At 42.7% G+C, this 14,027-nt stretch overlaps 1 protein-coding gene across 2 annotated transcripts; it reads right to left on the bottom strand.

Annotated features, from left to right (window-relative positions):
* Positions 1-101: 101 nt before the first annotated feature.
* On the bottom strand, positions 102-12,295 carry GSTO1 (glutathione S-transferase omega 1). 2 transcript variants are annotated; one of them, XM_046654619.1, is made up of 6 exons: positions 12,272-12,295; positions 11,725-11,833; positions 8,318-8,540; positions 4,629-4,727; positions 1,081-1,187; positions 102-332 (listed from the first exon to the last, which is right to left on the bottom strand). In XM_046654619.1, the coding sequence occupies exons 2-6, from the start codon at positions 11,781-11,783 to the stop codon at positions 179-181; spliced, it is 642 nt and encodes a 213-aa protein (XP_046510575.1). In that variant the 5' UTR covers positions 11,784-11,833; positions 12,272-12,295; the 3' UTR covers positions 102-178. The 2 variants fall into 2 exon arrangements, with proteins under 2 accessions (XP_046510575.1, XP_046510574.1); XM_046654618.1 differs by lacking the exon at positions 12,272-12,295 and adding an exon at positions 12,003-12,157.
* Between the last annotated feature and the right edge of the window lie 1,732 nt (positions 12,296-14,027).

Genomic DNA, 14,027 nt, shown 5'->3' with positions numbered 1-14,027 from the left:
GAAATGTGTTCACATTTCTGCAGGAAAGGACTTGAGGAAACCCCATAGTTAGGCCATGATGTCAAATCAGAAGTGATCCAATGAGACGCTAGAGAACTTGCTAGAATAAAATCATGTTATTATTCATTTTAGTGAAGGGAAATATCAGACATATTTCCATTGCTGACTCCTGCCCCAATCAGAGCCCATAGTCACAGGCATCAGGGCTGTTTTGCAAGTAGAGATCTGTGAAACCACGAAGGGTCTTCGCGTCAGTGATGAGGGCTGATACTGTGGGATCTTTCCTCATGGCTTCCATCCAGAGCTTAAGTTTTGGAGTGTGGTCTACACAGCTGTAGGAGGTGGAAAGAATGGAGGGGTGAGCTAGGTTAACTAGGAAGGCATTGCAAAGTCTCCTATATATCATCATTATGACTCTGCAGTTTCATTTTGTTTTCTTCTAACCTTTCAAAATATTTCTTTAAATGCACATAATCATAAAACATTAGATTTGGAAGATATTTAGAGGTCTTTGTTTTATGGAAGAGGAATCTTAGAGTGAAGTGACTTGCTCCATTAGCGTAAGAACTTGTTCAAATTGAGAGACTGATAACTTTTTAAAATGAGAACATGAAAGACAACCAATCTATGGCCAAATTGGGACGAAAAGTAACCCTGAATGGCTCTAAGCTTTAAGAAGTGGGAGCAAGCCAAGGTGGCTGCCAAACTTCAAAACATGGAGTTTGGAAAATAGTATGGGAATCTTCCTGGTAAATGGGAGGTAGCATTGGTTATACAATCCTGCATGACATCCTTACAGAAATGTACATCCTTTTGGATTTTTAACTAGAAGGGAAGGAGTAAATTACTTTTAAAACATTTTACTACACGTCACAGAACTCCCTGGCCCCCGGAAATGGGGAGGAATGCTGAGTATAGGCATCTGACATGCCCTGGGTAGTCCAAGACTCCTCCTGTCTGCTTGTTCCCATTCATACCAGTTGTATGAAATATTTTAATTTTTGTTCAGGAAAAAGATCAATATATACTATTCAAATCATCATTATCCTGAATTATGCACAGAATATTCAAATGCCTTACTCAATTAACTCCACTGCTTCCAGCCGTTCAAACCAGGGCCAGATGAGGTAATCAACCATAGAAATATTTTTGCCACCAAAGAAGGTTGTCTTCTTGTTGGTCAGAACCTGAACATTAAACGACAAGAGTACTTCTTATTTTGTGTATCTAGTAAAACACATCATCAAAGATGATGTAGGCAAGTTAAGTAGAGCGGTGAGAGAAGCAGCTTTTACCCTGACATATCCAAGCAGGCTTTTTGTCTTGATCAGTTTAAGCTTTAGAATCTGTTAGTTTGGGATGAAGCAGAACAATCAACAAAATAAACTGGAAAGTGGACAAAAATAAAACAAGCCACGGAGTACAAGATCTTTGTAATACACACACTCAACAAAAGACTGGTATTCAGAATACAGAAAGAACTCCTGGGAATCAATAAGAAAAAAGGCAAACAACCCATTAGAAAATCGAGCAGGACCTGCACTTCACAAAATGGATGTCCAAATGGCCCATAACCATTGGAAAAAGTGCTCAACTACATTAGTCTTCAGGGAAATGCAAACTAGAACCAAAATGTGATAGCACTACACATCCCTCTGAATGGCTAAAATGAACAAGAGAAAGTTAACAGGGATGTAGAACTGCTGCTGGTAGGAGTGTAAATTGGTACAACCATGTTACACCAGCATCTTGTAAAGCTGAGTGCATGCATACTCCATAATCCAGTAATGTTACTCCTTGGAAATGTGAACATACATTCACCAAAAGATATGTATAAGAACGTTCACTGCAGTACTATTTGTATTCGCTCCAAAGTGGAAATGTTTACCATCCACAGGAGTAAAATGGGTAAATAAATTGTGGTAGAGTCATATGTTGGAACACTATACAAAGGAAAGGAATGAACTACACACAACATAGATGAACCTCACAAACCTCATACTCGATGAAAGAATCCAGACCCAAAAGTGCATTATTATATGCACCATTTGTATAAAGTACAAAAAATAGCCCAAACTAGTATTCTGTTTCTTGAAAGGGGTACTGGTTCCATGGCTGTGTTCACTTAGTAAAAATTCGTTAAGTTGTACTCATGCTTTGGGTACTTCTCTGCATATAATACTTCAATTAAAAATTTACTTAAAATATACTGGAAATAACTGGATTAACTATTAAACGGATGCCAAATATGATTTGAAAACCAAGCACAAATAGTATGTTTCTGAAATTTAAGGCAAATTGGTATTATGGTTTTGCCAAAGGCGGGAACTGAGAATATTATCTCATTAATTAACACCACACCAACTTACCCTTTATAAAACTTCCATAGTTCTTCTGAGAGCCCATACAACATTCTGCATTGTAGAGTGTTTCTATCTACCTGAGTATTTGTCTTTTGTCTACAACCTAATGAATCTTGCATCTTACTTTCTACCTCATCCTGTCCAGCAGAGTGCCTTGCAATTACTGGGCACTCAGAATTGTACAATGATGTCTGGGTCTGTCCTTCAGCTGCAGTCCCTGTCATTATATTATGCCTCGATAAATTAAGTATGGTAGTTTCAGTCAGCCCTGGAACATGTTAAAGGTACTACTCATTTTAAAACATGAGTTCTTAACCTAAAGTCTGTGAACTTAGGTGGAAAAAAAATTACATGCCCTCCCTGGCACTAACCCCAAATTTAGCAGATATTTCCACTGTGAAAAAGGCAATAAACCACAGTACAGTTAATCTCACATATTTTAATTTAAGCATTTAAAAACATTATTCTGAGAGGGGGTTCACAGGCTCTTCCAGGTTGTCAGTTGGGTCCACAAAAGAAGTCTTAACTTTCAAAGAAACAATATGCCACATGCATTTTCTGACTATAATGTAATTAACTTAAGAAAAAAGCAAAAAGGTAGTTTAGGTAGTTTAGTACAATGATTAATTGATAGGCAAAGAAGATAATCACAATGGAAACTGCAAAAAAATATTTAGAACTGAACAATGAAAATACTGCATATTCACACTTATGGGCTGCAACTAAGGTGTTATTTAGACATAAATGGATGTGGTCATTAATGCATTAAAAAATCAAGAATGACTGAAAATAAATGCATTAAATACTCAACTCCTGAGCTAGTTAGTAAAAAAGCAATAGTAAATCTAAAGTAATTATAAGAAAGGAAGTAAAAATAAAAGCTGAAAATAATGAGTTGTAAAACAAACACTAGAGGATTAAGAAAACATTTACTAATTATGAAAAAACTAATAAGATACACATCAGCAATACTGAACAGGAAAACTAGAGAAAAGGCATACAACTATATTGGAAATGAGCACTGGTATACAAGCAGTTATATGTAGAGATTTTTAAAAATTAGGAGACATGAGCATCCTTATGCCAATATAGGTGAAAACTAAGATGAAATGGATAATTTTCAAGGAAACTATAAATCACCAAAATTGACTTAAGAGGAAATATAAACCCCCCAAATAAGCTACCATTAAAGAAACTGAACTACTAATGAAAAATCGACCCCCATAAAAGAGACCAGGCTCAAATGTTTTACAGAAACAGCCAAACCCTACCAAATGGTTTCAGAAATTAGAAATATAAGGAAAGTAACCCAACTCATGAGGTTAGAATATCCTTGATATAAAAACCAAATAAAGACACTATAAGAACAAAATAATGGCCCAATCTCATTTATGAACAAATATGCAAAAATCCTTTAAATATTAACTAATTCTAGAGTATATATGAAAATCCACTAAAACAAGTAGGTTTTATCCCAGTAACGCTAGGATGGTGCAACACCATAAAAATCTGTCAATAACACCATATTCATCAGATTAAACGGAAAAAATCCTACGAACATTTCAATAGGTTTAATAGATGCAGACAAAACAGTCAATAAAACCCAACATTCAATCATGACTTTTTAAAAAATTAGCAAACTAGTAATAGAACTTTCTTCATTAAAAAAAGGTTTCTGAAAAAATCTACAGCAAACTTCATACTTACTGATAAAATCTTAGCATGTATTCCTAACAAGACAGGAACTATGTCTTCTCTCAGTAAAACCTAAGGCTATATGTGAATGGAATGTCTCAAGGCCAAGAGGCCCAGCTCTCCCCTAAAGGAGATAAAGACACATCCGGGCTTCCCCAAGTGTTTATATGATTCGTGGCAAACTGTTTGTGTGGTAGCTATGTTCTGATTACAGTTATGTTAATTTTTTTTTTAATATATGGACAAGGACTGGAAACAAGCATGGAAAAATGAAAACAGGTGACATATAGAAACAGTGAAATTTTCTTTTTTCCTTGTTATTTTAACATCAATGCGACAAAACGTTTTAAAAGCAAACCCATGACAAAATACTTTTAGGTGTTTTGGTTTGTCTTAAACACAACAGCTTAGGACAATCTGTTGTAAACTAAAATGCCTTATTTGGTATTATTACTAATTGCCATAAAGTGATTTGGGAAATGGGAGTATGAAGAAAACAGTAGAAGGAAGAAGAGGGTGGACAGAGTATATCATTTACTCTGATAAAAACTAGGAGAAATGATTGCTTACCTCCTCTAGCTTGCTGAATTCTTTATGCAATTGTTCTTTTTGGCCAGAGTAGTCATCCTTATTTTGTCCTCGAAGAAAGCATATTAGCAAAGTTGGTATCTAGAGAGAGAATAATTTCTTAGTTTATCAGTGTGAGCACGACAGACCCTCATAGTCCCAGTGTCAGGGTGTTCTAGAAACTTCAAAGGTGTACCAATTTCTGGGTTCACAGAGGTCACGTACTGATCTTGGAAAGAGTTTTGTGACCCAAGATGCTGCATTGGTTAGGATTTTATAAGTTGCAAATAATAGAACCCACTGGTGAGTTTGAGCCAAAAATGTCTTAAAAGGACAGGGAGTGACTCATCGAATTGTTGAGAGGCTGAACAAATAGGCCTGGAACTAAGCTAGAACATGCCAAAATCATGCTCAGAATTGACCTGACTGGAACCACCCACTGCTGCCAGTGAGCTGAGCACTAAATGCTAAGTTTGTGCCACTGCCAGAAGTTGGACACTAAGGTAACTAATGCCACTAGCACTGAAGCCATTTCTACTCTGGATCTTAATCTTGCAACCACCATGGCTCCTGAAGGCCAGGAGCTCTGTCACCAGCCACTGATCAGCAGAACCAGTGCCCCACACCAAGCCCCACACTGCTCATTTCTGAATCAAACTCCTCCAGGTGTGTATCTGACAGGAAGAGTGTAGGTCCCAGGCATTGGCCCCAGCTGCAAAGGGAGTTGGGAAGAGAATTTTTCTGAGTTCTACCTTGGGGAGGATGTGAGAAGACTGTTCCAAAGGGGCTGACTACGGGATGACTTGACAAGTGTAGTGTCAGATGCCTTAATGCTTGTGGTGGTGATATTCGTGTATTTTAATACTTCGGTCTTTGGTATGGCCTCATTGCAAGAAACAGAAGTCCACTCACCCCAGTTTAAGTAAACAGGCACTTGTAAAACTACAGGAGAATGTCCTGAAATCCTATTGATGTCCGTACAGCTTGCCCTTATTGGAACTGAAGATTTGTAGGCAGCCCCTCCATCCATATTTCCATCTGGGCCTGTCTGGTCTTTCATCTCTGCTCCTTAAATGTTTGATCCATATTATGTTCCATATATCAGTTCCCTTTGCAATGCTCTTAATTTCTGCTTCCCTAAAAATGTACCTTTTACATGGCTTTGGTTTGTCAAGTCTGCAGCGATACATTTATACAGCTCCAAAGCTTCACTACTTTTACTGTCTTAGTCTTCTGTGTCTCAGTGCTGAGTTCCCAGGAGAGAAGAAGATTGGGCTGGGGATGTGAGTGGATGCATTTCTGGTTTGCTGAGCTGTAGCCAGGAGGGCAGGGTCGTATGGTCCCTAAGGCCACCCCTTCCCTGAATGTGAGCAGGGAAGTAATGGTGGGCATCTCCAGCTTTTAGCTCATGGTGACATACATCTTGACAAGGTCACAGGATTATAGAGATATAACCTGATGTTGCTGTTCTTGTTGTCTACTGTTGGTCGTTTCTTTGTTAACACTAATTGTTTGAACTAATTTACAACATTCATGCTAATTAAGATACAAACAGTCCTTCATGGCATTTACTCAGTCAGCTGAGAACTAATACCAACACACAGTAGCTGCTCACTGCTAGAGCCTGTGGCTAGAACAACAAGAGCTAACACTGACTGTTTACCATATGTTGGACTCAGCTCTAGGTATTTTATTAAAGTGATAAAGTTACAAGTATCTTGCTCAGAGTCACACAACTAGCAAGTGGCAGAGCTGGTCACAGACCTAGGCAGTAAGCCAACGGTGATGGAAACATGGCCCTCACCCTCAAGTAGCTCACAGCCCTGGTGCAACACAAAGGCAAGAAGGCAGGCAGTCACCGACCAGGAAAAGTTAGCACATGTGGGAACACAGAGCTGGCACTAACCTGGCATGGACAAGCTTCTGGAAGGCAGCGCTATCTGAGCAGATACATGAAACAGGACTTGCAGATAACCAGGCAAAGTGAGAAAGGGGAAGAGTCTTCTAGTGAGAGTTGAGAAGAAGGTGGCAAGTTTGGGAAAACAAAACATTCGGTATGCCTGGAATATAAAACACTAGGAGAAGTGAAGAGGAGAGGTAAACAGAAACCAGATCACGAAAGTGCTTGCAGGACATATCAGAACCAACAGGAGCAAAATCCTGTTCTGTTTTCCTTTCCCAAATCACTGAACCATAAATGACAGCACCAATTTGCTTAAAAAACAAAGGTTTTTCAAATAGGACCTGAGGAGTGACATCAGCATCATGGCAGAGTGAACTTGCCTGGGACACCCTCTCCTCCAACATACAACAAAAAGGGGCAACCATACTCCAACAGAAGATATCCTAACAATACAAAAACTTCAGAGAGACATGCAGCCACACGACGGAGGGTAGAGAGGCTGGAGATGCCCTCGGAGGAGGTGGAACAGGGTAAGAGAGATCTTCACTCCCTCCCCTAAAGACTGTGGTCACTGCCATGGGAGGATCCATAAGGGAAGGAGTGGGGGAGTAGCCATGCATCTGCAGGATCACCCAGGACTCCCTAGGGCCCTTACAGCCTAGGGGGAAGCCATCCAACAGGGCAAAAGCTTTCACACAGGGTGACCTCATCAAGCCAAGACCTCAGGAGACCAGATAGTGAGAGCTGATTGAGAAACCTGGGACTGCTTGCAGGCGAAAGCGCCCCTCCCCCAACCCACACCATGCTGGGCCATCTCAGCTGAAGGTGGAGAGCTCAGAATACGCGGCCCTCGACTCCCACCCACTGGCTGTAACTGCAACCAAATAATATCAGAATGAGAAAGAGCCAACCTTCCAACATCAGACAGTACATCAAATCTCCAGACCAGAGAGAAAACAACAAGAACCCAGAACTCAGTCCTGAGGACACAGAAATATGTAAGCTAAACGACAATGAATTCAAAATAGCTATCATCAAAAAACTCAATGAGGTAAAAGAGAATATAGAGAAACAATTCAACAAGCTCAGGAGCTACTTCAGAAAAGAGATTGAAGCTATAAGAATTAATCAGAAATATTAGAGATGAAAGACACAATGGAAGAGAGAAACAAAATATGGATTTCCTGAATGCTCAAGTGGACGCCATAGAGAAGTGAATCAACATAATTGAAGACAGACATGTTGAAATGCTCCAGATAGAGCAAGAGAGACAACTAAGACTGAAAAGTGAAGAAAGTCTCTGAGAAATATCCAACTCAATGAGGAAATGCAACATAAGAATTATAGGTATTCAAGAAGGAGAAGAGAAGGAGAATGGAGCAGAAAGCGTGTTCAAAGAAATAATAGCAGAGAACTTCCCAAATCTAGGGAAAGAGAGGGAAATATGTGTGGAAGAAGCTTCCATATCTCCTAGATTTGTCAATGTAAAAAGACCCACCGCAAGACATATAGTAGTAAAACTGTCAAAAATGAATGACGAAGAAAGAATACTCAGGGCAGCAAGGCAGAAGACAATAACCTACAAAGAAACCCCTATCAGGCTTTCAGCAGATTTCTCTGCAGAAACCTAACAAGCTAGGAGAGAATGGAACGACATATTCAAAACTTTACAAGACAAGAATCTTCAGCCAAGAATACTCTGTCCAGCAAAAATATCCTTCAGATATCAGGGAGAAATTAAATCTTTCCCAGACAATCAAATAGGAGCTGAAATTTCTTATGCACACACCTGAGAAGATAACTCAAAGATCATCTTTTGGCGAGCTTTCTCATAGGGGTCATCTGGCAACAGCTTCTTCCCTGGATATGCTTCATCCAGGTACTCACAAGTGATGGTAGATTCATAGATCAGTTGACCCTGACTGTTTTCCAGAACTGGCACCAGACCCAAGGGATTCTTCTCAAAGAACCACTCAGGCTTATTTTTCAGGTTGATGTTGATGACTTCATGCCTGGAAGACATGTAGAAGACAATGAAGAGAGTGAAACATTTTTTGTACTTCTGAATAAATCTTCACTGCCGTACTGTCCACTTAGCTGATCAGACCCCAAATTTAGGAGTTAACTCAGCCTTGATTCCTTGCCCTCTGCCCCCTCTTCCTCAAGTCAAACGGATCAGCAAGACTCGTCAGTAGACCTCCAAATCATATTCTGACTTTATCCATTTCTCGGCTTTACCACTGCCACCTCATCCAAAACACCATCTGCCACCTGGATCTCTACAGCAGTCTCCCAGCTGGCCTCTCTGGTTCCACTGTGGCTTCCCTACAGTCCACTTTCCACACACAGCCAGGTGGAGCTTTGACAAAAGTAAATTGACAAAAAGGCCAACTTCCTGCTCACAACCCCTCGATTGCTCCTCATTGCAAAGAGGATAAACTCTAAACACTTTCCATTGACATGCAAGGCACATTTGATATGGCCTCTGCTTACCTGTCACACCTGTTTCTACGACCTTTCCTCTGGTCATTATGATCTGGCCACATGGGCCTTTTTTATATTCCTTGAATTTGCCAAACATATTCCCACCTTAGAGCGTCTGTGCTTACTGGTCCTCTGCCTTCTCTGCCTGGCTTCCCAGGTCAAACACCACATCCTCAGAGAGGCCCTCCCTGACCACCCAGTCTTAAGCTGCTGAGAGTCTCGATTGCATGGTCATCTTGTTTTGGTTTCTTCATTGAACTGATATGTATCTGAAATTACTTTGCTCCGTTATTGACACCTTTCTTATGTTAACTCCCTAGAACGTGAGCTCCACAAAAGCAAGGATCTTGTGTGTCTTGTTCATGTTAATAAGCACATAAAAGCAAATCTTAAATAGATTTAAATGCTATGAAGAAAATCAAAATAGTTTCAGATAGGTACTCAGTAGATATTTGTTGAATGAACGAATAAAATAAGTAGAAATGCTTCACGATTATCAATAAGATACTCCATTTTTGGCTAAGAGGTATCTTAATTGTAAATTACATAAGGCAACTAATTGAATTGTGTCTACTAGCTACTATACGAGAATCATGATAAATTCAATTGCTTTTGCTAATTTCAATAGAAAGTTCCTCGTTTTTTACAAGGATATTAAGGAATCCAAAAAATCCACCCACTAAATAAACTTTCAGATTAAATTTCCATGCATTGATGTTTTTAAAAAATGTTACATGGGTAAATCATACAAAGTAAACCCAAAAGGAGAAAAACAGGTGAAGTTCAGGTTATATTCAGATTGTAATTAGATCTAATTTGTATCTTGCCTGAGAGATTTTAGAGGAAATAAGAGAAAGGACAGTTGCATGTAATTGTTAAAGCCAGTCCCATATAATTGTCAAAGCTAGGTAATTGTTCAATAGAACAGATTAGTGACTCAAAAATAAGACACACCAACACCTTTTGTTTCCTATTTCTGCAGTAGCTAGAACAGCATTTAGTTGAGGATTAAATATGTAATCCCCTATGGAAACAAAAGAATAGCCAGATTGAACACTAGCGTGTGTGTGTGTGTGTATTAAAAGGTTCATGTGCTGCCAGAGTACCGGACTCTCAGATACAGGCCACTGCAAGAAAATGAGGCCACCTGCCAAGGGATTACCAATATTTCGGACACTTTATACTATGAAAACAAAAGATGGAGCCTAGGCTTTCATAATAAAGAAGGTTCTCAGTACATACTTACATTTTGGTAACCTGGCATTGGGAACCAACAAGTCAACACACCTGCCACAACAAGTTGGAAGATAAGAAAACCATGCTTTCTTACATTCACCTTGTAAAAGTCTAGTCCCTCTCTGATGAAAGTCTCTTGGGACTCAAACTGAAAACTGATCCATGAATGTAGTAGACCTCTGTTCATACTACCTGGCAGCTGTCACCACTCTTCACCCCTACACACATACTTTTGGTAAAATCATTTCAATTTCCCTTTGGAAAACTGTCCCAGTAAGTAAGGTAGGGTTGTTTTCAACCTAGAATTCCAGAGCGGCATATAACCCAGGACTTAGTGCTCCCAAACCCAGCTGTGTCTTGCTCCTGGACTTTTCAACTCCGAGCACAAGATATGTCTTTTTTCAATCCAATCTAACTTGAATTAGATTTCTCTTACTTGCAATGAAAAAAATCTGACTAATATAGAAAATAGTACAGTATTTGGATAAAATACAGTGTTTTGGATAAATGTGACTAAATGCTGAGTATTTTGCTATGTGTTCACAATCAATTTCACCCAAAAAAGATGCAAATCTTAGTGAAGTGATGGCTAATCCAAAATTTTTTTTCTTTAGAATGCATTTTACATTTGTTTTAGGGAAAAGAACTGCCTGCCTAATTCTCCCCATAGAAGACTAAAATTAGTTTATAAACCCTAAGCACTTAGATGGAATTTTTCTTAAGAATGCAGGCTCTGTTTTAAACTTCCACTCCGTGGTTCTCCACGGTTCAACAGATTCCAAAGCCCATTGGAAGGAAGGTGGTTCCAAATATTTGGCAACAGAGAAAATCAGAGTGACATTGCATATTTCCTGTGGATAAGCCATATGTCAATAACCATGCTAGCTTCAATGAGGCTTCGCAAAAGACTGAATTTTCAGGCACCAACACTTTCTTTGATTCAACCAACAACCCAGTTTATAGGAATATACACAGTACAGTGAACTTGGCACTGTGCCAGGAGAGTCAAGATCTGGTCTCTATAGTGGAGTAAATTACTGACCATTCGAGAAGGGACCATATACTCAGCAAACAGTATCAGATAAGCCAGACATGAATAGAGAAGTAGGGTGAAAGCAAAAGGGCAGTGGAGCAGGAATCAGGGGTCTCCCACAGCTCAAAAAGCTGCTGCCTGTGATGACCCGTCCAGTGATCTCCGCATATTACTGCCTTGACTGGATCCCCAGCTTTTCTAATCCATGAAATTGTCAGGTTTAATATAAACAGGGTGTCGTAGACTGGTGGAGTCTGTGGCATTCCTCCGACCCCTCACCCCGGGGAGAGGGTCCATAACTTAACGTGTCCCCCAAAAAGGCTGAGAATAGTTTATTTTGCAGTAAAGGAAGCTCTGAGGGCCCTATTCGAGATTCCCACCCCCGCCGCCCTCAGAAGCTGGTTCCGGGCTGGCTGGGGCAGCGGCCCTGCCTCGGGCCTCACCGGATTCCCTTGGCGTTCAGCACCAGGCGGGTCCTCTCCGCGAACGGGCAGAACCTCATGCTGTACACGCGGATCACGCCCTCGGGGACCGGCCCCGGAGGCGGGCTTCCTGCGGGGAACAAGCGGAGGCGGTTACGGCCCCGAGAGCGGCCGGGACCCCTATCCCCCCGCCGCCCCCGGTGGGCCCCTCCCCGGCTTGGCTCCGGAGCAGCCGCAGCGAGACACGCGGCCGAGGATCGCCGAAATCACCCCCTCCTCTCGTGGCGGTCTGGCCTCACCCTTCCCCAGGCTCCTGGCTGACCCTCCGGACATTGCAGCGCAGCGTAGACTGAGCGCGCGCCCCTGAGGTGCAGGCGATTCAAGAAGCAAGTCGCCCCTCCCTCCGCTCTCTCCTTCCCTCCCTCCGCTCCCTCCTTCCCTCCCTCCCTTGCTCCCTCCCTCCCTCGGCCGCCCCTCCCTCCTCTGTCAGAAGCGCGGGCTCGGGCGGACGCCAGCTCGGCAGGAACTGTTTTCCCAGGACCCAGTTGCCCAGGCGCTTAACGCAAACCCGCGGCAGCAAGCCCGGTGGGCGACCCAGACCGCCGCGCCCAGGCTCAAGTCCCGGCCCTCCGCGAGTCCGCGGCCCGAGCGCCCCGGGGGAAATGGCGCCGAGACGCCCCCTTGCGCCCTGACCCGGGCCCAACTTCCCAGTTTGGTGGAGACAACGCCTAAAACACCGGAACTGGCAGTTGTGCCAATGTGTATCATGCTGGCCCAGAGATGCGCCAGTGGCGAGATGCACAAAAGAAGTTCGAAACCCTCAGAGCCATTCCCCGCCCCCAAATCATGGTGGTTTCCAGTCCGCCCTCCAGGCGGGTCCACGCCGGACCTTGACCCTGACCCTGACTTCCCACACCCCGCGCGGGGGTGGGGAAGGCGCGACCCAGGCAGCCGTCCCCGCACCAGGCGCCGACTTGGTGGCAGCTCCCCTTGCCCCAAGTTTTCCCCAACTTCCCCTGGCCGAGCGTTCGCTGACGTCATTCCAGAACTTGCTCTCCAAAGGCTCTTCCAGCCACCTGGACAGCATTTTCCTTCTTCTGTCAGTAGCGGTTTAATATGTCTACTGAGAGGACCACTGTCCCTACTGTCACGCGTAGGACACATCTTTTTAATCTTAACCCAAAGGAAACAGCACAGATCTAGATATTACTAACCTCAGAATAATGGTGGGGCTTTAAAGAATCTCCTACTTATTAACCATTTGGATTTTGAAGCCCTACTAAGGGCACAGGCTCAGAGTCAGGCAGGTGGACTGAGTGAATGCAGTCCTGGGGGTCCATGAAAAGGGTCTGGCCAGAGCGTTCGCTCAAACAACCCCCAGTAACTTAGGGATTAAGAAGGAGGGTGTTCCAGGGCACGTGGTACAGGTACAGGAAAAGGCTGTTCAATGTGTTGCTTGTCTGCCTGATTTAAAAGCTGGTAACTCCTGCGCCATTTATTGCTGGGTTGGGGGGTCGTGTCTGTTTTTATTTTGATTAGCTCTGTTGTGGGACAGGCAGAGAGGGAGGTAATAAGCACGGGCTCTTGGAGCCTTCCTGCCCAGTTTGATCCTGGCTCCACCCCTGTGTTAGCTTGCCAGGGCTAGGCTAACAGAGTACCACAAACTGAGTGACTTGAACACCACAAACTTATTCTCAATTCTGGAGGCTCCACGTCCGAGATCAAGGTGTCAGCAGGGTTGGTTCCTTCTGAGGACCTTGAGAGAGACTGTGTACCCTGCCTCTCCCCAGGCTCCAGGTGGTTTGCTGGCCGTCGTTGGTGGTTCTTGCAGTGTAGAAGCATCACCCCATCTCTGCCTTCATCTCCACATGGCATCCTCCTTGTGTGCGTGCCTATCCAAATTTCCCCTCTTTATAAGGACAACAGTTGAAACTGAGAACAGGTGAGTTAAATCTCTGACTTAGAGCAAAACAAAAAGAGAGAGAGAAAAAATTTGAGATACTCTCTGCTAACTGCAGCTGTGCATGCACATACTCAGCTACTAAAACTAACCAGATCTTTCTGTAATGAATGAGTTGTTTCTGCCAGGAAGTCAAGGTCCAGATGGTCAAGAAAAAAGGAGATTGGGCCTCACAAGGCCTGAAAAACTCAGGCCAAGGATAGAAACTTACCAGAAAAGTCCAGATAGTCAAGGAAAAAGATTCAATCTCACAGGCCAAACACAAGCTGGTGGAAGGCACCAACCAGCAAGGCCACATGCTGGCCCAGCACTTGCTCTCCTCCCCTACCTACAACCCCAGCACGTGCTTCCCTTCTCCTACCTA

The sequence above is a fragment of the Equus quagga genome, chromosome 2 (genome assembly GCF_021613505.1).
Source record: "Equus quagga isolate Etosha38 chromosome 2, UCLA_HA_Equagga_1.0, whole genome shotgun sequence".
NCBI classification, from domain to species: domain Eukaryota; kingdom Metazoa; phylum Chordata; class Mammalia; order Perissodactyla; family Equidae; genus Equus; species Equus quagga.
Note: the sequence above shows the minus strand (reverse complement) of the source record. Positions and strands in the feature narration are given on the sequence as shown.